The following is a 24,730-nucleotide window of genomic DNA, read 5'->3' on the forward strand; positions in this document are numbered from 1 at the left end:
GCCTCCCGCTCTTGATTTCAGCTCAGGTCATGATCTCACAGTCGTGGGATAGAGCCCCTAGTTGGGCTCCACACAGGGCATGGAGGCTGCTTAAGGGTCTCCTTCCTCTGCTCACTCACGTGCTCTCTCTCTCTCTCACTCTCAAAAAAGAAAAGGAAGAAAAACAATTTTTTTTCCTGAAAGCAATTGTTCTTACCCAGAGAGTAATTCGCAAATCTTTAGAGAAGTGTTTTTTCCAAATTACATATGTTTTCCTACTATCACCATCCCATCTCGTGGGGTGAAATGCATATTCTCATCAGTCTCCTAGGTGATTCTGATGTACGCCCTTCCTTACGAATCATTGGTTTAAAGGAAAAAGAAAGGAAACCAAAAGCAAAAGAAAAAAAAAAAAAGACAACGCTTTCTACGTTTTAGCTAGTCCAAAAATTCTCTTCCCATTGATAATACTTCCAATTCAATTATATTTCCTGTTTGATAATTCTCTTATAACAAATTATTCAAATTCTCTTCCTCCTTCCTCTTACGGAGTGTTACATTCAAAGGGAGGGTCAGCCAACAGTGCCATGATGATTCCATGTGTCTCTTATGTTGAAATGGGCAGTATGTTTGTTAAAATAACCAGCAGTCCCTCGAGCTAGATTGGAGAACTTTAGTGTTTAAACTGAGTAAAGAAATATTTTGAACTGATCTATTGTGTGAGCAAGTGTCAGTAAGCCCAGTGATGTAATAAGTTAGCTTCAGATTATGAGTGTGTACCCATGAGGGCCTTTGAGAAATTGAGGCCAGAAATACTCTGATTAAATCAGGGAAGCTGTTTTGGCATCATTTGGCTTCACTTAGAAAGTCTTAGACCGTTCACGTTTTCTCTTAAGCATGTCTTTCTACAGTTCCACACCCTCCCCCCAAAGTCCTCACTGAATTTTGATTAATATAATTTTTGGCCTGGCTTAGTGAAGTACTCGTGACCATCTAGTACCTCTGTTATATTCACTTGAAGTAGCAAATTCAGAATCGCTATAGTGACTATAGCATGAAGTCAGGCAATTTATTTTTCCCAATCCGCCATTAGACAGCTAATCTAAATCAGCAACATGATGATAAAGAAGCAAACCCAGAATGCACGAATATGAAATAAGCCCAGATTTCTCTCCCACTTGAGAATTAGATGTTCAGAAGAACGATACTTTTAGCTGGAGCTAATCTGGAAGAATCCTGTGTGTATCAAAAATTCAGAGTAACATCACGAGAAGAGAACATTCTGGAAAAATGTCATGCGTAAGCTCAAAGACATTTCCCTGCAATTCCCAGTGAGACTTGCCATCTGAGTTTTTATCAGCACTGAACACCAACTGTGTAATATCTTTGGCACCTTTCACTTCCTTGAATGGAAAGAAAGCAGCTCTCTCTGAAAGACCTGGATTAACAGGGTTGAGACTGACAGATGAAAAGTCCTAGATTTCAGGGGACCTTCAGTGTGGAAATCAGCCTCGAGACAGGTATTTTCTCCTTCTCAGTAACCATATCGAATAAAGGGAGAAAGAAGAAATAAAAGATCACTAAGGGAACGTTTTGCCATGATTGGAAAGGCTTAGAACACCCGGATTTTTTCCTTAGCAGAGCAGTTACACTTTGCTATGATTTTTGGCGAGCATGGTTTAAATTTTTTTTTTTTCCAACGTTTATTTATTTTTGGGACAGAGAGAGACAGAGCATGAACGGGGGAGGGGCAGAGAGAGAGGTAGACACAGAATTAGAAACAGGCTCCAGGCTCTGAGCTGTCAGCACAGAGCCCGACACGGGGCTCGAACTCACGGACCGCGAGATCGTGACCTGGCTGAAGTTGGACGCTTAACCGACTGCGCCACCCAGGCGCCCCGCGAGCATGGTTTAAATGAAGGACTGAAACAGAGAAGATAACTTCTGTCTTTCATCTTTATTTTTTTGTTGTTATTTTCTAGGAAATCATTGTGAAAATTATAACCAAAAAACTCGGAGAGAAATATCATAAGAGAAAGGGTGTTGTTAAGGTAAGGCTGTGAGGCTGTGAGTGGACTCTGTGAATTGACCGAATAAAGCCTTTTTGGTATTCCTGAAAGGTCAAGTCCTCAGGGCAGAAGCATTGTGTCTGAGGTTCTTGATGGTTCTGTAGAAGGAGAGCTGACTTCATAATTGGCGGAAAAATGATTCCTTTGCAACCGTAATTTATATTTATACATACCGTGTGCTTTCCTCCTGGAGTAAACAGTATGTATGAAGTCCCGGGGGTGCCACATAAACTCCCTCACTCACTGTGCAGGCCTTGCTAATCAGTGAGACGCATCCTCTTTGTTAACAATGGGCAATAAATATGATTATGTGCCTGGAGTTCCAAGGAGGGCTTCCTTGTTGTGTTTTGCCTGGGAGACTTTCAGCCGCTCTAAGATTTGAAAATTTGAAAATCAGCGCTCCAGTCCTTTTCCCTCTTTGCCGTCCCCTAAGAGTTTTATTCTAGCACCCAGCACTGTGCGTGCGTAAGTGCCCTTCTATTGTACTCGAAGCTGAGCATTGTCCCTCTCACTGTGTGTATCAAAGTCTTGTTCTAAGAACACCGACCAGTCTTTTATTCTTTGCAGATGAAAAGCCTCACTCGGCCTTGAATTGAATTCTTTATTAGGAAGCATAGAACCACTATCCTGTATACCTGAAACCAATATGTAAAAACTGTGTCTTAAATAGACTGGAACTAAAATGGAAAACGTAATGAAATTTAAACAAATTTTAAGAAGCATAGGAGAAGTCGTATATGGAATCTAAAATAGTGTCATTGATAGGAGGAGTTACTCTTCCCATTTGACTGGAATGCCGTTTGTTTTCATCTTACCTATTTCTGTCCTTTGAAATTTGTGTTCACGTATTTCTGCTACTATAAAAGTGTTGATTTCACATGACAGGAAGTAATTGACAAATACACAGCTGTCGTCAAGATGATCGACTCCGGAGACAAGCTGAAACTTGACCAGACTCATTTAGAAACAGTAATTCCAGCACCAGGTAAATCTTTTTGCAGACCATTTAACCTGTATGCTATTGAAATGAGTGATTCCATCCTTAAAATCATAGTTTTTTGACATTACCGGGTAGTTGTAGATAGGTTTCCTTTTTAGAAATATACAGCTGCCAGTGTAACTGATGCTCTTGATTTCAGGTGACGCGGTGGGTTTACCAGTCCTCTGCGAAAGTGCTTTGTGGCATGAATAAGTTTTCCCTTCCTAAGATCCTTTTTCTCCGAAAGCAAAATACAAACTCATAGGGAAAAAAAGTCACTCAGACGCGGGTTATTGTTAATATATCCCTTTAGCTGCCTGAGGTAGTGAAGTAAAAGTCTCTGCTGTTTGGCTTTTTCTTTTGCTTAATGGTCTTTATCATTTGAGTAGTTCTGATATCTCGTTCGAATGCTGCTTTGGTTGGGTTGCCTGCCTGAGACCCGACCCTTCATAGTGACAGCACAGTGATCGTGTTAGTCTCCAAAACTGCTTATCAGGTCCTTTATTCTTTCCCTGGAAAATAAAACTCATTTTATGGCTGAAAAAAAAGAAATTTTTTAGCTTTAATGAGATGTAATTGACATACGATAAATTGCACTTGTGTAAAATATACAATTTGATCAGTTTTAAGACACGAATACTCTCTGAAACCATCCCTACAATCAGGATAATGAATGTATCCATCACTCCCCCCCAATTTCCTCACTCCCCTTTATCCTTCCCTGCCACCCCTCCACTGCTGCCTCCCATGTCCCCAAGACAACCACCTTTCTGCTGTCTGTCACTATAGATTAATTTGTTTCTATCTAGAATTTTGTATGAATAAAATCATACCATGTGTCTTGTTTTTTGGTCTGGATCTTTCAGTACGTGTAATTATTTTGGATTCGTGCCTGTTGTCACATGTATGTGTCTGTAGCTCACTTCTCTCTGTTGCCAAGTAGTGTTTCCCGGTGTGGATATGTTACTTCTTGTTCATTCAGTCACCTGTTGATGGACATTTGTCTTGTTTACAGTTTGGGGTTGTTGCAAATAAAATTTCCAAGAATATTCATACGCAAGTCCTTATATGGACATATGGTTTCTCCCCTATTGAGAAGATACTTAGAAATAGAATGGCTCCCTCATAGTAAGAGCCAAAGCAATCTAAATTTCTTTTCTTTTCTCTTTTTTCTTTTTTTTTTTTTTTTTTTTAGTGATTATTTATTTTTGAGACAGCGCAAGAGACAGAGTGCAAGCAAGGGAGGGGCAGACAGAGGGAGACACAGAATCTGAAGCAGGCTCCAGGCTCTGAGCTGTCAGCCCAGAGCCCGACGCGGGGCTCGAACTCACAAGCCATGAGATCATGACCTGAGCTGAGGTTGGACACTTAACCGACTGAGCCACTCAGGCACCCCAGTCTGAATTTCTTTCTAATGATTTCTGGGCTCTGAACATTTTCCATTCCACTCCTTGCAGATTAAGTTTCCTCTGACAAGTGGAAAAAAACGTGAGGAGTCTTAGAATGCTATAGCGATCAGAGTATCTCCAGACTGTACTTTAGAGTATTGCAGAGTTCTGAAATGATTAAGAACTCAGAGGGGTTTTGTTTTTTGTTCTGTTCATTCACTGTAATTGCATTTTGCTGTAACAAAGTAGAAGAAAGAAGCAAACATTTCTTTGCGTTCAGTGTTCTATTCTATCGTAGGGAAAAGAATTCTCGTTTTAAACGGAGGCTACAGAGGAAATGAAGGTACCTTAGAATCCATCAATGAGAAGACTTTTTCAGCTACCATAGTCATTGAAACTGTAAGTACGTTTCCGCAGAGAAATTCCTAAAGGGCTTTAAAAATGTGCCATAGTTTTTTCATTGGGTTGGTCTTTGTTTTAGAGCTGGGGTTTGTCGTCTGTCTTCTCTCCTGTTTGGAAATCTGTAAGCTTAGTCTTTGTAACTCTGCCATTGCTGAAGGATTGTATTTTCTGATTTTAAAAGAAATGCAGATGTGGCTTAGTCCACTTGAGCTGGTGTAACAGAATATACCATATACTGGGTGGCTGATAAGTAAATAATTTCCACGGTTCCGAAGGCTGGAAGTCTAAGAATAAGGCACTGGCCGACTTAGTGTCTGGTGAGCGCCCACTTCCTAGTTCATGTGCTCTCATATGGTGGAAGGGACAAAGCTCTCTGGGGTCTTCTTTACAAGGGCACTAATCCGTTCATGAGCGCGCACCCCCATGATCTAATCACTCCCCAAAGGCCGCCCGCCAGATACTGTCACACTGGGCGTTAGGTTGCAGCTCTGAATTCTGGGTGGGACACATCCAGTATAGCAATGCTTATTGTTTTAAGACCTGAAAATGACAATTTAATATAAATAACTTTAAAAATTACCAATAATCCTCCAGCCAGATTACTCCCTTTAATATTTTGACCTGTTCCTTTTCAGTCTTTGTATTTTACAAAATTGTATACAATATGTACAGTTTCACATTCTGACTTTTTTCTTTCACATCCAGTATAAAACTCAATTTGACATACAATTAGCGGGGAATATAGAGTCAGAATTAATGACGGGAAAAGCCCAGAGATCACTATTTTAAGGTTTTTTTTAAATTTAATTTTTTATTTTTTTAAATTTACATCCAAATTAGTTAGCATAGAGTGCAACAATGATTTCAGGAGTAGATTCCCTAATGCCCCTTACCCATTTAGCCCATCCCCCCTCCCACAACCCCTTCCATAACCCTCAGTTTGTTCTCCATATTTATGAGTCTCTTCTGTTTTGTCCCCCTCCCTGTTTTTATATTATTTTTGTTTCCCTTCCCTTATGTTCATTTGTTTTGTCTCTTAAAGTCCTCATAGGAGTGAAGTCATATGGTTTTTGTCTTTCTCTGACTAATTTCACTTAGCATAATACCCTCCAGTTCCATCCATGTAGTTGCAAATAGCAAGGTTTCATTCATTTTGATTGCCGAGTAATACTCCATTGTATATATATGCCGCATCTTCTTTTCCATTCATCCATCGATGGACATTGGGGCTCTTTCCATACTTTGGCTATTGTTGATAGTGCTGCTATAAACATGGGGGTGCCTGTGTCCCCTCGAAACAGCATACCTGTATCCCTTGGATAAATGCCTAGTAGTGCAATTGCTGGGTCGGAAGGGTAGTTCTATTTTTAGTTTTTTGAGGAACCTCCATACTGTTTTCCAGAGTGGCTGCACCAGCTTGCATTCCCATACATTTTTTTTTTAATGTTTATTCATTTTTGAGAGACAGAGAGAGACAGAGTGTGAGCGGGAGAGGGGCAGAGAGAGAGAGAAAGACACAGAATCTGAAGAGGCTCCAGGCTCTGAGCTGTCAGTACAGAGCCCGACATGGGGCTCGAACTCACAAGTCAGACCGATCCGAAGTCGGACGCTTAACCGACTAAGCCACCCAGGCACCCCCAGAGATCACTATTTTAAATAGTCCTTCCTTTCTTTCATAAAGGATTAAAAGGTAGCAGAGATCAGTAAAGTAATTTCTGGAAATCTGATGTACAGGTCAAGTTGTTGACTGAAGTAGACTGGATGGCTCACTGACAGTCTGTGGGCGCCCCAGTGAGGCCTGAGATGTCTCTTGAGGGAAGGAAGGGCCTGAAACAGGCTTTTCCGTCACTGCCTAATGCGTTTTGGAACTCTGAATGATGGGGCGGGGACTCTCCAAGTGAAATCCGTTTTCACACCCAGTGTAGGAAGCATCAGCCTGTGGGAGGTGGGATAAGAGACCCCTCGGAGAGTCTGGTGACCGTCCTGAGCGCTCTCCAGGACTTGGGGGTGTAACTGCCCACTTTCATGTGTTGCCTGAAGGGGGTCGGAGGCATCTAGACCCGTCTCTGGACTGCGTTCCAGAAAATCAGGTGGGTCCTTATTTGAGAGAAACCACATTTAAGTAAATGGAGCATTTTTTCCCGGTCTCTGTCTACACGATTTCAGCAACTGTGACTGACACAAACTAGAAGGGAAGAAAAGGAAGAGGAATCTCTCTGTTACTGAGAAAATTCTCGATCTGACTAAATTAATAGATTGAGTTTTGTTTTGTTTTTTTTTTTAACTCCGTTTTTCTCTCTGACTCAGGCAGCATAAGGTCATGGAACATCTAGCATTTCCTTGGAAACGATTCTCCTGCACTTTTTAAATTCATAGTAGCATCCAGTTTAGATCCCGCCTCAACTCGGGTTTTCATCTCAGGGAGACGCAAAACAACTAATTAGCAGGGAGGGCTTTCTGGGTTCCATGCAGATACCTTCGGGCTAGTCTGTGGTTTTCACGGACTCGTTTCTTTCCTCCCTCGCCGTGACCCCACTTGGGCCTCCCTTCTGAGCTTGCGTGGCTTAAAGAGCTGGGCTGGGGTAGGACTAGGAGGCGTGCCCACAAGAGGCTGGCTGCCTGGGAAGCGGCAGGTACTTTTCCAAGAAACCTGCGTATTGTTTTCCCTTTGGCAGCCTGCCCCGCCCCATTTAAAAGAAATGTGTGTGTGCGTGTGTGCACTTGTGTACGTCCCCACAATTGCTTCAAGTCGTTGCCGTGCAACACACAAACTTCCGAGTGATTTCTCCTGCTGTGTTTATCCCTTCCGACATCTTCAATTATAGCATCAGTATCAAAGTCTTTGAAATTTACTCGTTTATTAGGCAGATTTTTAAATAGCTGACGAGTTATTCAGAAAGTCTCAGCCTTTTAGCCCAGCTGTTTGCCTAGCTGACCAAATGAGCAGCTCCCTTCTTACTGCCCGATTTTGTGTTCTTCTCATAAAAGCCAACCGACCGTGGGCCTTCACACTTGATAATGAAAGAGGCAACCTGAGTCATGCTTTATCTGGGAACTTGTTTCCATTGAATACAGTCATTATTATATGTTAAAAAGAATAGCATTTTTAAAAGCATTGTTAAGGGAAGGTGTGATTCTTCACAAACAACGTGAAAATCTCACTTCAAGGTTAGAGTCATTATCATCATCATCATTTAAAAAAAAATTTTTTTTTTAATGTTTATTTATTTTTGAGACAGAGAGAGGCAGAGCATGAACCGGGGAGGGTCAGAGAGAGGGGGAGACACAGAATCCGAAGCAGGTTCCAGGCTCCGAGCCGTCAGCCCAGAGCCCGACGCGGGGCTCGAACTCACGGACCGCGAGATCGTGACCCGAGCCAAAGTCAGACGCTCAACCGACTGAGCCGCCCAGGCACCCCAGGAACAGCTCTTTTCCAAGGGGCGACTTGTGAGGAGCCCGGGGTTTTTCCAGCTCGTGTCTCCGTCACCTTCACCGAGTGACTTTTATACTTAGCGTGCTCTTGTGCTTCAGACAGGCCAAGGCCGAGCGTGCTGGGCTGCATGTGCGGGCAGCGTGGCGTGGTCTGGCCTGGAGGTGGCCCGCGTCACTTCTGTTCACCTCTGCGGCCGGAGCTCCATCTCATGTCCGTACCTCACCCCATAGGGAGCCAGGGAAAGTGTCCAGGGAGCAGAGGAGATACGGAACAGCCAGCAGGTGCCTGCCACACCGTGTAGGGATAGCACATTTCACACGTCATCGAAGAAACCGTGGCGCTTCCTAATGAGAAGGCCGTAGAATATTTTAAAAGTCACAGTCGTACGGAAATGTTAGCTGCCGTCATGGTGTTGTAGGGTTATGGGAGAGACAAATTTGGATCTTTAAGTGTGGTGTCACTTTCTTGTCTTGTAAGTATATGTGTGTTTTTAATCTTTTCTTCAATCATTTTAATTTGTAGGGCCCTTTAAAAGGACGCAGAGTCGAAGGAATTCAATATGAAGACATTTCTAAACTTGCCTGAGTTTGAAAATTTGTTAACACATTAAAATCCTAAAGCATCAAATTGGTGTTCACCAAGGCATTATAAGACTCTACTGTGTTAGGGTGTTTCTTTTGTATAAAGCAAATGGATTTATTTAAATATTACTGTATAGTTGTTCAGCTAAGCTTATAGAAAAATCGAATTATGTCTCATGAAGTATCAAAACAATGTAATTTTGTTTTTACTGGTTTGGTTTCCTTTGTAATATTGCCTTAAAGATTTTTTATCTTCATTAAAAGAATGTTATCGTAAAGTGTTTTATATAAGACAACTTAGAATCGTGTAGAGGAAATCCTTCATATACTCTATAGTTGCAGTGGTAACGTTGAACTATAAATCTAATTACACTTTAAAAAGTCAGACTATAGAGTCCCGGCTTTATTGAGATAGAGTTCACGCACGGTATCACGTACAGTTCGGTGGCTCTTAGTATACGTACAGAGATGTGCACCCATCATCACTATTTACTCTTAGAGCATTGTCATCGCCGCAGAAGGAAACCCTGTGCCTGTGGTCTCTCCCTGTCCTCCCACTTTCCCCAGCCCCTGGCAACCACTAGTCTACTTTCGGTCTCGGGGACTTGCCCATCCTGGACGTTTCATATCAGTGGAATCGTAACAACAGGTGGTCTTTTTACGAGTCGCTTCTTCCGTGGAGCATTGTGTTTGCAACGTGCACCCATGTTGTAGCGTGTACCAGTGCTTCCCTCCTTTTTATTGCCGAGCAATAGTCCACCGTATGGGTACACCACAGCGTCAAAATCCCTTTGTCAGTTGACGGACATTCTGGTCGTGTCTGCTTTGGGGCTCTTAGGAGTAATGCTGCTGTGGACATTCGTGCGCACGATGTTCTGTGGACACGTGTTCATACATTTTCAGTGCCTAGGAACGGAGCTGCAGAGCCTGACTGTAAGTCATGGGATGATGTTTCTTTATATTTAAGAGAGAGAGACAGGGTGTGAGCAGGGGAGGGGCAGAGAGAGAGGGAGACACAGAATCCGAAGCAGGCTCTACGCTCTAAGCTGTCAGCACAGAGCCCGATCCTGGGCTCGAACTCACAAGCTGTGAAGTCATGACCTGAGCCTAAGTCGGACGCTCGACTGAGCCCCCCCCCCCCCCACCGCCGAGGCACCCCTACCATGTTTAACATTCTGAGGAACTTCCAGCCTGTTCCAAAGTGACTGTACCATTTTACAATCCCATCGACAGTGTTGAACTGTACATTTTTAAATAATAGATCAATGTATTATTTAGGGATGCAGAAGACAGGAAACTCAGCGAATACTTGGGTTATGTAAAAATATACATATATACGTATATATATATGTATATGTATGTATATGTGTATGTATATATGTATATATATATGTATATTTTTTTAAATAAATAAATTGATGGCTCACGCGACAGAAGGAGCAGATGCAGGCTTGCAGTGGGGTCCAGGGTGCGAACAGCCTGGTCGGGCCTGGCTCCCGCGGCCCCGGCTTGGCCTGTGTCGGCCGTGCTCTCAGCCCCTCTCGACAGCAAGATGACCGCCAGCGTCCCCGGCCTCCTGTCTCCCCCTTCTCCCCCGGTTCAGACAGAAGACTGGAACTGAGGCCGGGACAAATCACTCCACGGGCAAGGGTTGGAATATTGAGATGGGCCAGACCTGGGTGGTTCGCCAGCCCCTAGGCCGTCTCTCTCGGACTTAGCATCAGGGATTGCTGATCAATTCTGTCGTCAGAAGGCGGGAGGACCCGCCCGCGAACAGAACCGGAAGATGACGGCAGCACGAGATGCAGTAACGGGGAGATGTCAGTAGCTCTGCCAGCTCTGGTCTTCCGGGATAAGTTCAAGTATTTCTGAACTAACTGGACAGCACAGGAACGTGGAAAGGAACCGGGTGTTGGAGTTGAGCAGGCTTCAAATTGAATGTTGGCTGTTCTGTTCACCAGCTGTGTAATCTTAGAATGTTTTTAATGTACAAATTATCAAAAAAAAAAAAAAAATGTGTCCCTGCAGGGTTGTTGTGAGAACTACAAATACACAGGAGGTGTCAGACGGGGAGCCACGCATCTGTGGCCCCGCCTGGTGTTAATCTGGCCTGAAGAATTTCGTTAGGGAGAATGGGTCTCCCTGGTCAGAACAGGTAAGTCAACGGTGATTAGATTTCCCCCCCCCCACCCCCACCGCCAACCTGTAAATTCGGAGTCAACCTCCGTAGGAAAAAATGTTCCATCCCTACTGCCCACATTCTGATTCTTTTCCCCAACATCTTCCTGAAGTTATCCCAGAATGAAACAAAGTAGTGTAACGGATGTTAAATTTAGCATTTAAAAATCCAAAGCACAAAAATACGACTCTAGACGACAGGGCCTTTATCTACCCCCCCCCCCCCCCCCCCGCCGCCACACCCCGGAAGTTCTTAGAGGCCAGTAGTGTTTTATGTTCTCCACGGTGACTTCAGATACCTAACGTCAGGTTTTCTATGGTTTTTTTTTTTTCCTTTCTTAAAGCATCACAAGCTACTTTTGTTTAGACTTTTTTTTTTTAACAACAGTTTTAAGCTCACAGCGAAATGGAGCAGAGGGTACAGAGATTGCCCATAGATCCCCTGTCCCCACACACACCGCCTCCCTCACCACCCACATCCCCGAGCAAAGTGGTACGCTTGTTACAATGAACCTATGATAATGATGAACACATCGTCATCATCCAAAGTCCATAGTTTAGGGTAGGGTCACTCTTGGCGGGGTCCCATTCTATGGGTTTGGGCAAGTTGGTAACGAAATGAAATGTATTCACCGGTACAGTATCATACAGAACAGCTTCACCAGGCTAAAAATCCTGTGTTCTCCCTGTTCGTCCCTCTCCCCCCACAGCTCAACCCCTTGGCAACCGCTGACTTTTTTTTTTTTTCTTTTTCTGGCTCCGTATCTTTGCCTTCTCCATAATGTCATACAGTTGGAATCGTATAGTATGTAAGCTTTCCAGATTGGCTTCCTTCACTTAGTCACATGCTCTTAAGGCCTCTCCATGCCTTCTCATGGCTCGATAGCTCATTTCTTTTCAGCGCCAAGCAATACGTCTCTGTCTGGATGTGCCACAATCCATCCACTCCCCTACTGAAGGACATCTTGGTTGCTTCTGGATTTGGTCAATTACGAATCAAGCCGTTAACAACATCCGTGCCTATTTTTTATGTGGACATGTTTTCAGCTCAGAGTAGATGCCAAGGAGTGCAGTTGCTGGATTGTAAGGGGAGGGTGTGTTTGGTTTTGTAAGAGACTGCCAAACGATCTTCCAAGTGGCTGCGCCATTTTGCATACTCGCCACCAAGGACTGAGTGTTCCTGTCGCTCGCGTCCTCACTGGCATTTTGTGGTGTCAGTGTTTTGAATCTTGGCCCTTCTGATAACTGTGTAGTGGCATCTCGTTATTTTAATCGGCATTTCCCTGGCGACCTGACGTCAAGCATCTCTTCGTGTGTCTATTTGCCATCTGTGTATCTGTGGTGAGGTGTCCGTTCAAGTCTTTCGTTCATTTTTTAATGGGGTTGTTCATTCTCTTATTGTTGGGTTTCAAGAGTTCCTTGTGTATTTTGGATAATAGTCCTTCATCAGGTACGTCTTTTGCCAATATTGTCTCCCGGAGCATGGCTTGTCTTCTCATCTTTTATTTTTATTTTTTATTTTCACTTAAAATTTTGTTTTAATGCTTATTTACTTTTGAGAGAGTGGGGGGGGGGGGGGCAGAGAGAAGGAGACCCAGAATCCGAAGCAGGTTCCAGGCTCCGAGCTGTCAGCACAGAGCCCGACGTGGGACTTGAACTCACGGATCGCATGATCGTGACCCGTGCCGAAGTCAGATTCTTAACCGACTGAGCCACCCAGGCGCCCCTGTCTTCTCACTTTTTAGATAGCTGTTTTTCATCATTTTGCTTGAGGTCCTATCAAATTATTGGTAATCGTGTCTTGGGAAGTCAAATTCCCTGAGTTTTCCTTGGGAATGCCACTGACTCCTACTGCCTTCCTTTCTGCCTTTCCTTGCCTACTTCTGCCTGTCCGTTTTTCCTGTCATACTTGAGTAAATTCATTGAACAAACATTTACTGAGTTCTCCGGTAGGTGAGCCGTCGCAGTATGTGCTGTAGATTTAAGTGTGAGAAGCAAGTGTAGACCCAAGATGTGTGTTGTGTAGGAATTGACAATGGTCAGAGAACTGATACTCAAACGAAATGAGTGGCCAATAAAGAGACACTTGACCATCTGGGACAGCTACTTAACAATCCACCTTAACTTTGCTGGGCCTCGGTAAGAGACCATGAATTGATAATCAGGATACACCTCGGTGCCTACTTTGCCAAAGGAGAACCACAGGATTGGAACATGAATCAGCCTTGATTGATAAGTTGGTTATTGGCTTGACTGAAATGCTCTCAGAAATATTAAGCCACTAGTACAATTAAAAGGAAGCATCCTTGATTTTTCTTTCTTTTACATAGATATTCCAGAGGAAGTCACCAGCGTAGACTTGGCCGGTGTGAAGAAGTGTTAAGAACAGTAACACTAGGGGCGCCTGGGTGGCGCAGTCGGTTAAGCGTCCGACTTCAGCCAGGTCACGATCTCGCGGTCCGTGAGTTCGAGCCCCGCGTCGGGCTCTGGGCTGATGGCTCAGAGCCTGGAGCCTGTTTCCGATTCTGTGTCTCCCTCTCTCTCTGCCCCTCCCCCGTTCATGCTCTGTCTCTCTCTGTCCCAAAAATAAATAAACGTTGAAAAAAAATTAAAAAAAAAAAAGAACAGTAACACTAAATTCTTACGGCATTTTTATGTATTCAGCACGCATAAGCATTATTTAAGCATTTTTATGTATTCGGGCAGCCAGATAACTTTTACTCTGATCTCACTGGGTCTTTGGAGCGACTTTTCTCTCTTTCAATTGGGATAAGGCTGAAGGGAAAAATGCCACCTTTTATGGTATTAAGCGATCCTTTAAAGCATGTTGAATGGTTTGCATAAGGTCTCACACCAGTAGGTGCTAAAATAACTCCTGATTCGTGCTTCATTTTTACTACACATCAAGACAATCTTTAATTTCCTTTTTTTAATTATTATTCTTTCTTTGGAATAGGTAACTCTTTTCTTTTTTCTTCAAGCATGGGCTCCCATTTACCTGACAGTAAGATATATATTTGCCTGGTTTAAGGGAAACCATTCGGATTGATATTCATGAAAAGCTTTGAAGATAGGCTACAGGAGTCCTGAAGATGATTGGAAGATAGGGGCCCTGCGACACCCCAGCTGAGATTTACGGTGACGACCTACTCCTCTCTACAGCATTACGTTCTGATCAATCCCTAGTGGGTTGCAGAATGCTCCAAAGAATAAGCAAGCGTAATACAGGTAATTGTCAGGTTGTTTTCCTTTATTGCTGAGAGCACAATACTTTCAGAAACTAATCAAGAGGTAAACAGTGGAAGAATCTCTTCCTTTCCACTGATCCCTAGTAATTTGGTTCCTTCATTTGAAATTCGAAATGGAGCATCCATTTGTAACTCAAAATTAATTATATAGAGAAGGCATATTTCTGGTCTCAATGGGGGCGCGTGGACAGCATTAACACAATTTTAGTTGCCTTATTCAAAATGCCAGCTATTAATAAAAGTTTTGATAATTGAATAACATGGATTTGACTTTAAATCTAGTTTTACAGAACTGTGTTGTTCAACATCCTGCATATAAATATACAGCCTAAGATCTTCATTGTTATTTTTAGAACTACAGAGCACATGTAAAATACTAGGAATCAAACTAAACATATATCTAAAGATAGTAGTTTTAAAGTCTAAATTCTTGCCAAGTAGCAGAGTTAAGTGTAAGAACCTACTTTTGAAGTTTGTGTTACATATTAGCATTTTAAGATCAGTATTTTTGAAGTAGAAAACGGAAGTAGACTTTTAATGTACCATAGGTACCACAGATAAAACTAAAAGGCAGTGCCATTTACCTCTTCAGCACTGAGGTTACCTATGGATTCTAGAAATATCACATTTCCTTACTATTTTACAATTAGACCAAAAGACAAAAACTTGATTTTGTAAATACGGGTTGAGTGTGTAAAAAGAGGCAGTTTTGTGTACTTTCTAAAGTAAAAATAACTTTTACCAAATTATGCAGAGAAAGCTTCATAAAAATGGACCTGTAGGGGTGCCTGGGTGGCTCTGGCGGTTAAGCGTCCGACTTTAGCTCAGGTCATGATCTTGCGGTTCGTGGGTTCGAGCCCCGCGCCGGGCTCTGTGCTGACAGCTGGGAACCTGAAGCCTGCTGCAGATTCTGTGTCTCCCTCTCTCTCTCTGCCTATCCTCTGCTTGTTCTCTGTCTCTGTCTCTGTCTCTCTCTCTCAAAAATGAAACATTAAAAAAAATTTTTTTAATGGACCTTGAAACACTTTTTAAGTGCAATTTTACCACTTTGACCTTTGAAAATATATCCTAATTCTAGAAATTGATTTTTAAAGGGAAGTTATAAACAAAGGAAAGTACAGACTTACAACAAACCAGATTTGCACCAAATCACCCAAAGCCACTATATTAATGCAGACATAATGAAGTCCGATTTGTTGTGTATTGATTCTGCCTTATAAATGTCATCAGCCTTTTGTGAGGACATAGCTTGCTAGTTAATTTATTTCAAAATGCAGTCTAATCATATAAGATTTAAAATTACTCTCAGGAATTGCTTAAATACAAACAAAAGGTATATAAGGAAAACTCAGGAAGCCTCTGTTTCAAGATCATTGAATCTGTGTGAAACGTGTTGCCACATAGGGGTGACTTCCAGAGAATTTGGACCTATGATTGTCTCAGAATTCATAGTAACATTAACACTAAGTGAAGTTAGCCGTGTGAGGTAACATCCTGAGCGATTTTAAATATGCAAAGAATTGGGAACAACAAAATCTCCGAGGTGACCTTAGAATGCCATCAGGGAAGCAGGACTGTTACGAGAGATCGTAATTTAATAAGCAGACACCTACCCATTTGTATCATATCTTATCTGGAGGATAGCTTTGAGAATAGAAACAGGTTAGTGAACTAAGGCCTTGTGATGGTTTATTATAGGTGTCAACATGGCCGGGCCATGGGGTACCCAAAGAGTTAGTCAGACACAATCTGGGGTGTTTCTACGAAGCTGGTTTTGGATGAAATTTACATTTAAGTCATAGCCTGAGTAAAACAGGTGGGCTTCCCTAAGTGGGCCTCATCCAACCAGTTGAAGGCCTGAGTACAACAAAAAGGATGCCCCCCCCCCCCCCCCCCCCCCCCCCAGTAAGAGGGAATTCTCTAGCTGCCTGCCTTTGGATTTCATCGGCAGCATGGATTTTTCCTGCCTAATGGCCTTCAAACAAAAACCGGCTTCCCCCAGATCTCCTGCCCCATCAGTCAGCCCATCCTGCAGGTTTGAAACTACCATTCTTTATAATGATGTGAACAAATTATTGTATAAATCACCCCCCCCCCATATATATATGCATAGTTCTGTTTCTCTAGAGCACCCTGACTTACACAGTCTGCACGGACTAAAAAGGATTTCTGAGGCCAACACTGTGGAGGAAATGTTGGCCAACCACACTGGGCCATCGCAGGGACCTTGGCAAGCCTATCCCAGCAACTGGTAATGGCTTTTGCCGCCACAAAACAATTAAGATCAAGCAACTTCCCCTGTTCTTACTCGACGTTCGCCAAATAACCTTCTCATAATTGAACATCCCACGTACCTGATAGCATCAAAATATACTCAGCCTACAGGGCTAAAGACCAGACCCTCGAGAATAATGAAATCATCACAGCAAATGCCAAGTTGAGGGCTCCGTCTGGATGCCAGCGCGAGTGGCCAAAGCAGCTTTTCCTTTGCATGACCCTGATTAACGCGTCTTAACATCTGAAAACTCGACAGAATCCTGAATCTTCTTTGCAAAGTATTTATTTTCTTCGGCTGTATTAACAGGTTTTCTAAACCACCATATCTGGTTACTGGAAAGGGGGCAGGAAAGGGCCATATATACGTATCATTTCCAAAGCCACACATCTTTAAGGCCTTTGGAGAAAGCTATAAAGCTGAGGCACAAAGTAGTCCTTGTAATGTCCGTCGATGAAACCTTTCCCGCTGTTATGCACGAACCAACAGGAAACCTCTGTTCCGAACACTCGATCTGTTCGATAGTCCTTCTGTAGGCCTCTGCGGGGAAAATGGTGAGTATGGTTAGACTTGGCCAGCTTGCGTATCTGCAAAGCTTCTTTGCTGTTCATCATGCCCCTCCTGGTGCCGTATCTGCTCACGCCCACCTACCCCCACTCCCCAAGCTGTACAGAACATTCTCTCGAGCTTGGTGTTGGAAGGACAGAGAATAAGCACTGCATCCTTAGATAATTCAAATAACCCTTTGGAGACTGACCAATATGTAGACTTTTCCAGCACGGGAAAGAGTGCAAGTTAACGTCCCAGTGGAAAGAAAGCGGGAACCAAATGCTGAGCCGCTGTGGGCTCACCTCACACGTCCCCTGCTGAATGAATCTTCACTGTGAGGGTGAGTGTTCTATCTAAGGGTGATGCCAGCTGTTTCTGAGAAATCCACGCTCCCACTTACAGGACAAAGAAGCCGACGATTTAAAAAGCTGTGTGGCCTATTGTCACTAGTGAGCTTTAAAATACGGATGAAAGCGCATGACCCCGTCCACCCCGAAGCCCCCGTCAACTCAGTCTCAGTTATGTATTTCGAGGTGCTTCCAACAGATGAACTGGAGGCCCGACAGTTACCTTTGTCATTAGAGTATAGCAGGTGTGAGTTTACCGACCTAGATAACTTATTTTATTGTTATTACTGTGCTCGTCATTTCCTTATCAAACATGCTCACCGACGCCCATGGGTCACTCACTGGTCTCCAGTGAGCCGAACCCAGGTGAGCGGTATACTCACCAAGAGTTCGTCGTTTTACTTCAAAAATCTATTTTTGTGGTGGTATGTATGGCTTAATTATTACTGCAGTGTCATCACTTACTGATGTGGAAGCCAAGGACATTTGCGGGCAAAGAAAGTCATTTCTTCTAAAGCAACGTTGATTGCTTTGTAAAAAAAATAATTAAAAAAAAGGCCAAAAAAAAATCCACAAAAAAAAACCTGCTTTAAAATGATATCAGACAGGCACAGGGGAGACTGCTGTAAAGGACTGGGAGAAATTTAAAAGATTGAGAAGAATGTAAACACTCACGACGCTTTCCAAGTATAGAATCCTCACTTTGAACAAAGCACACGGAGATGGTTTGTGTCAGAAAAGCTACACAAAAATGCATTTGGTAGATTCATACTCAAGAAGAAGGCTGCAGTTTTATGTATATAAATTGTATATATTTATATATATATTTATATTTGTATTATATTTATATATTATATTTATATTTATATTATATTTATATATAAAATGTATATAAAATTATACATTCAGGGACTCCTGGGAGGCTCAGTTGGTTGAGCGTCCGACTCTTGGTTTTGGCTCAGGTCACGATCCCAGGGTCGTGGGATCGAGCCCTGCCTTGAGCTCTGCACGGAGCATGGAGTCTGCTTAAGATTTTCTCTCTCCCTCCGTCCCTCTCCCCTACTCAGGTTCTCTCTGTATCTCAAAAAAAAAAAAAAAAAAAAGAAAAAATATATATATTCTCTAGCACTGTGGTTCACAGGCATTTTTATGATGTCCTTCTTTGATCAGCTTTTTCAGTAAGCCAACTGGTGACCACAGGGCTTGGAATGCAGAGGATGAGACCAATGGCTTCATTTCTCTTGGCATTTTATGGCACCTCCTTATCTACCTGGTCCCCATTTGCAGTTAGGCTGGCGTCCCTGCAGCGGCCTTATACAGATGTCATGTGTGTTTCTCCCTGATGAACTGTTAAGTCGGACATAAGTAACGCTTGAAATAGCTTTTCTTGCTTCGCTCATTTCTGTTCTAACCCCGGTAGGAGCGCTCTGGGTCGCTGCTATATGCATCCGAGGCCTACCTGGTGACAATCAACCTGTGTCCCTTCACTTCCATGCTCGCCTCTGGCTTCTCGGGGTCCTTCCCTGGTCGCTCATTGAAGATCCGGATCTTTGGCTCATGCATGAACTGGCCTAGTGACACAAAGTCCAGACTGATTTACATGGAACCCACGGGCAAACAAAAACAACAGCCTCATCATCATTGGATCCAAACTGCACTTTGGTCTCCCTCTAGAATTTCTGGGGCCGAAAGACATACCAAGAGGCAAAGGGCAGAGCGATGGGAGGGATGGGTCCTTCCCAAGAGGGAAGGCTGCTCACCCCACGGTCACTTTACACACGAGGCTGACCCACCGGACGAGAAGTGGAGCGGAACGCCATGTGGCTGGGGGTGCGGGTGAGCACCTGTGAGCACCGCTCAGATCGTAGAAACGAGGTTTGTGATGTCATAGTCACATGCTTCAACCGAACTGTTCCTTAGAAGGTTGGGGTGCCTGGGTGGCTCAGTTCGGTTAAGCCAACTGATTTCAGCTCATGTCATGATCTCATGGTTTGTAAGATCAAGCCCTGCATCAGGCTTTGCGCCGATAACACGGGGCCCGCTTGCGATTCTCTCTCTCCCTCTCTCTCTGTCCCTCCCCAACTCACACACGTGCTCTCTCTCTCTCTCAAAATAAAAAGACATTAAAAAAAAAAGTTCACCTCTCTTCAGTTACAAAAAAAAAAAAAATCTTCAATGTATAATTTAAAAATTGAAAACATTTCTCTAACTTTCCCAGTTAGTGATGATGAAATCCCGGGTCTGGGATTACCCACACCAGCAAATGGTCTTGGCTGTAGCACAACCCAGTCACCCTGCCCTGCAACGTAGGGTTGTATTAATCATGTTTGTTACTTTCTGTATATTATGATTTGACATCTTAAAACCCTGACCGGCTGGGAGAGACTGCCCCCTCCCTACCCAATTCTGAAAGACAGCAAAGGACTCAGACAGGAGCATGCCTGCCGTGTGCAAGCTAACCACCCAGAGCTAGACCTCCGCTAGCTGGCCTGCACAGCCCAGATGGAATTATTCCAGGCCCAGGTGCCAGGTAAGTAGAGACCACCCTGGACCCCAAAGCCCACCTACATTACTCAAGCTAGCCAGCCCAGAACTCCCCTCCTCTGTCTTATCTTTGCACAGAAACACCACAGAGGCTCTGGCCTTGCCCTGCGCGTTAGCTCCCTGATGAGAACTTGGCCTTCCTCTGCGGCCCTGCGAGGCGAGCCCTGCCTCTCGTTTCCAGGGGGAGACCAGGAGCGGTGGTAAACGTTTCCGTCGATGGCATCGGCCCCTTTGCGTCCTCGCTCAGTCACCTCTCCAGATCAAGCCCTGGGCACAGAGTATGGCTGCAACCCGTCTTTTGAGTCCACACCTGTCACTGTCCGAGTTCTAACCTCAAAAGTTGCTCAAGACCAAGAGGGGGCCCCCCACTTTGCCTGATGGTCGATGGACACCATACCTATTAGTCCATGTGCTTTAGGTGAAAACTTGTTTGTGGGGGGAACGTAGATCCCCAGAAAGTCTACGTTGATCGGATGCTTCTTCCAAACCCGATGGAGTAAAACAGAGAAGGACACGTCTTTATTCAGGGTGACGGTCACAGTTTGCTCTTTCTTCACAGAGACAAGCACCCTGGTGTGAAAGCCAAAATGGAGTCAACATTTCTAGAACATCTGTTCAGGACGCCATTCCTCTCACCCCGGACACGAGCTGGCCACCCCTCCCTGGACAATCTCACTAGTGGTCTAAGTCTGTCACAACGTTTTTGCCACAGAATGTTGTTTTCACTCCCGGCTCTGGAATTCTGTCAATTTATATGTTTGTATAAAAACAGTTAGCAGGGGGGTGCCTGGGAGGCTCAGCTGGTTGAGCATCCGACTCTTGATTTTGGCTCAGGTCATGATCCCACTGGGGTGAGATCAAGCCCTGCGTTGGACTCCCCAGTGAGCGTGGAGCCTGCTTAAGATTCTCTCTCTCTCTCTCTCTCTCTCTCTCTCTCTCTCTCTCTCTCTCTCTCTTTCTCTGCCCTTCTCCTGCTCATGCTCTCTCTAAAATTAAAATTAAAACAATTAACAGATAATAATGGGAAAATATTACTCCTAAGATACAATCATTGTGTTTCTGGGCACAGTCTGACACGGAGTCGGCCGTGGAGTTTTGATGGATTCATTCACTTTTCTGACACGTATTTACTGCGTACCTACGACATGCCTGGCCGTAGGCTGGCACTGAGACACGCAGTGACCAAAGGATGTGGACCCTGTTGCCAGGAATGGGGGAGTAGGTAACAAAAGCCTTTCTGAAGCGCGCGTCTTCATATTTAAAATGACAGTGTTAAGTTCTAGTTTATATCACGGATCTCTGGATTTATGTACGTAGTCGTGTGGAGGGCGGGCCTGAATCCGGACGTGACAACACTTGCCTCTGATTAATGACGCGAGCCGTGTCCGACCAGGACAGGATGGACGTACGGGAGCCCCGGCTCAGGGTGATGGTCTCGGTGCTGATTTCTATTTTCATGTCTTCACTTTGGAAGTAAAACCCCAGTTTTCCGAAATAGGTTCTGAGTTTTTCATTCTTGGGCTTCTTGGCACCAGTGAGCTGCCCATTGACCAAAATCCCTATGGAAAAACACGTGTTTGTTTTTTTTCCCCCTCCGTGAGCCATTTCGCTTCAGGATTTGACATTTCTTCCTATGCAACGCTCACCTTATTACCATGTGTGACGGCAGTTTAAATTAATTATATTACAGTAAGATCTGCTAGTTTACACTCAGGTTTTTGGCTATTGTAGTTCACTTAGGCATATATTTATAATTTATTTCTAATTATCAGGGTTTACAAAGTACGGGACTTCGATTCAGTTAAGAAAGAAAGAAATCCCAGGGAGCGACAGTGAAGCATGGTAATGATCCCATTGTTTCGTTCGGATGTAGTATCTTTTTATTTTACCTAATTCTGGATCAGAAACAAGGTTGAGGATTTTTCCTGGTTCTGAGTCAATATTGAAACAAACATTCTTTTCATTTTTCGGTAGGTATATGATGAAGTGTGGGTCGTTTTCAACTGGAAAATAAACAGAGAAAATGAGATCAAACAAAATCATAGAAAGGAAGATGACTTTGAGCAGGACTTTATTCCTGAACATCTTTAATTTAACAGGAACAAATATTTACGGTGCTTCTACTATTTGCTGGGTTCTGTTCTAGGCACTGGGGGCCCAGTGGTCCAAACCCATTGTCCCTTCCCCAGGGAGCCTCTCAGAATTTTAAGTGATTGTACAAATATGGTGTATACTTGTTCTGAAGCTATCAGGCCAGAGATAAAAAAAAAAAAATGAACAAGAAACACACAAAGCATGAGAAACACACACATACACACTATATATACATGTATACATATATATGTAACATACATATACGCCATACATATATATACTATGTATGTGTATATACACACAGTGAGTATTGTTTTAAGTAACCATATGCAGTACATAAAAATAAAGGAGACCGTATTATTTGTCGGCATACAGATTGATATTAATCAATTCTACGAGCAATGAAGCATGATGCTACTCTCAAGAAAGAAGTCCCTTGTTACTGGACAACTTATTCTGGCCGATCTTTCTTATTTGTTTGTTTGTTTGTTTAATCATTCAACAAATATTTGGCGAGGAAGAAAAACAAAAAAGCAAACTATGACCAAAGCACTGAATTAGGCATTGTTTGGTGTAGCTATAAACAAATCATGGTCTTGTCTACAATACCTTCAAGAAAGGCACAACTTCATGAAAGAGTCACCAGGATTCTCTCATTGACCAAAGTCCACTTAGGCTCCCCCCGACTCTTTCAACGACGCCTCAACTTTTGGACTCACATACATGTCTGTCTCTGCATTGTCGTTTTTTTAGCAGGAATCTTACTACATTAATTTAGCTAGAATCCCCGTCCTCCATAATGATCACCCTTGATATCTAACCAGGTTTCTCAGCCCCCACCATCCTCCAGGTGATGTCTGATCACCTGGCCGCCTTCCACAAGATTCCTATTTGGCTGGTTTGGTCGGAATCCCCTTTACTCCTGATGTTTCCTCTTGGTGATTTTCCACCCACCGCCCCCACCCTGTTTTTGTCTACAAACTCCCACTTTCCCATGCCGTACTTGGAGCTGAGCCCAATCTTTCCCGCCTAACTAGACCGCATTGCGGGGGTCCTCGCACCCATCACGACAGCCCCCCGCCCCTGAATAGTCTTCCTGACCATGCGCACTCTAACAAATGTCACGAATAATTTTTTTCTTTAACGCGTTTTCTTTCAAAGAGGCAGACACAACCACTGAGGTAAGAGAGAATAAAATAAAAGGCACAAAAATGTCACAAGCCCAATGGTCTGGGGGTAAAGATGAAAGGGTGACGAACCCCACCAGGCTAGTTGAGAAGGGCCTTGCAAAGGAGTTCGCACCAAGCCTTGAAGATAGGAGAGGAGGGGAAGGAAAAAAGACATAGGAGACAGATTTTCTGAGTGCACAGAATGAGGCCCAGCCGGGAGGTATAACAGTTGATTTGTGTACAAGTGACTACAAGGATGGGTTCTTGAAAATGTAGAAAAAGATAAGACTAGAAATGGGAGTCATAGAGACGGAAGAATGGACCTGTAAGTTGGGGAGCCATTCGAAGTTTTTGAGAGTAAATGTGGCAAAGATTTGATTTTAGGGATATAACACGTCACAGTATAAATTAAGTATTGAGAAGCGGACAAAGGAAAGTCAGTTGGCAGCTAATGTGGCAGCAGGCCAGGCGAGGGATGGTAAATTCACGAAGTCCAATGGGAAATGGGACCCGCACGGGAGGGAGAGTCCAGGGATGCGTGGCAGCGTCCACAGTATCTGGTAACGGAGTGAGCCGTAAGAACCGCAGTGGTTGTGTGTTCCAGAATAAAACCGGAACGGAGGCCTTCCATCCACCGAGGGGTTGCTGTTTTCTAGACGTGCTCGCAAAGTCCTTTGCAAAACATTAACTCAACTGATTTTCCCTGTAGCCTTGCAGGGGACAGGTGACCTGCCCCGAGGTCACATTACAGAGTCAGTAAGTGGCAGAGCGAGGACCAAAGGGCAAGCCCGTTCTCCCACGCGCTCGGATACACTCGTTCGTTCTCAAGTGTGTGACTTGGGACGTGAAATGGAGGAGAAACCAATCCAGGACACGAATACAATCTTGTATTTCTTCACACCCCCCACCAGGCTCCTGCTCCGTGATCAATAAATACTTGGTTAATCGATTTGGTGCTGAGCCGGGCACTAGAGGGCATCATTAAAACACAGAGCAGAGGCTCTCGACTCCCTTTCTTCAATTAAGCAAAAATCATTTTATCACGATAGCTCTTCCTTTACACAAATCCGGAGTTTTGAAATGTCTTCTGAAGGGAATTGCTTTGGTTGAAGATAATGATTGATTTTGCCAAAGCCCACGAATCCCGCTAATCAGACCTTCTGGTAATGACCGCGCATCAGAGCCGCCATCCTGAGTTGATAGAATTCTAGACGGCAGACACGAGGCGTCATATTTAGGCTGGTCCCAGGACTCCCACGACTGAGTTCACAGAGTCCTGACGACCTAGGGTTTACGAACTTCTGCTGGGAACCAGGGACCGAGTCCATAGTAACCACCGTGTAGTTTTTTCCTCATCCCCATTTTACAGGCGGGCTCACTGAGACCCAGAGACGTTTCAGAGTCTGGCGCACGGTCCCGTGGGCAGAGTTTGACCCCAGACCCGGTCCCCTTTCCTGCCTCATCCAGCAGGCCGTGAACTCAGAGGTAGCCCTGC

The 24,730-nt window shown here is 43.9% G+C and overlaps 2 protein-coding genes and 1 long non-coding RNA gene across 5 annotated transcripts in view; 2 read left to right on the forward strand and 1 right to left on the reverse strand.

Annotated features, from left to right (window-relative positions):
* Positions 1–15,222, forward strand: part of KIN (Kin17 DNA and RNA binding protein) — a 42,134-nt gene extending 26,912 nt beyond the window's left edge. The window contains exons 10-13 of one of the 3 annotated variants that reach the window (XM_086715000.1): positions 1,962–2,030; positions 2,934–3,033; positions 4,714–4,814; positions 8,057–9,109. In XM_086715000.1, the coding sequence (XP_086571126.1) occupies positions 1,962–2,030; positions 2,934–3,033; positions 4,714–4,814; positions 8,057–8,317 (531 nt within the window). In that variant the 3' untranslated portion in view covers positions 8,318–9,109. Of the gene's footprint in view, positions 1–1,961; positions 2,031–2,933; positions 3,034–4,713; positions 4,815–8,056; positions 9,110–14,040 lie in introns of those variants that run through there. The other 2 variants (XM_086715001.1, XM_025930341.2) reach the window with 2 other exon arrangements.
* Positions 15,223–16,799: 1,577 nt separating this feature from the next.
* The window catches only part of ITIH2 (inter-alpha-trypsin inhibitor heavy chain 2), a 37,960-nt gene continuing 30,029 nt past the window's right edge, over positions 16,800–24,730 (reverse strand). Inside the window, exons 17-21 of the mRNA XM_025930418.2 lie at positions 21,862–21,975; positions 21,333–21,531; positions 20,370–20,542; positions 18,888–18,999; positions 16,800–17,072 (exon numbers count right to left, since the gene is read on the reverse strand). Coding sequence (XP_025786203.2) covers positions 16,925–17,072; positions 18,888–18,999; positions 20,370–20,542; positions 21,333–21,531; positions 21,862–21,975 — 746 coding nt within the window. The 3' untranslated portion in view covers positions 16,800–16,924. The remainder of the gene's footprint in view (positions 17,073–18,887; positions 19,000–20,369; positions 20,543–21,332; positions 21,532–21,861; positions 21,976–24,730) is intronic.
* LOC147579537 (uncharacterized) lies at positions 18,994–21,467 on the forward strand. Its single transcript, XR_015254054.1, has 2 exons — positions 18,994–19,958; positions 20,051–21,467. It is a non-coding gene; the product is annotated as an uncharacterized LOC147579537 (long non-coding RNA).

The sequence above is a fragment of the Puma concolor genome, chromosome B4 (genome assembly GCF_028749965.1).
Source record: "Puma concolor isolate L17-30 chromosome B4, mPumCon1.1.hap2, whole genome shotgun sequence".
Classification (NCBI taxonomy): Eukaryota; Metazoa; Chordata; class Mammalia; order Carnivora; family Felidae; genus Puma; species Puma concolor.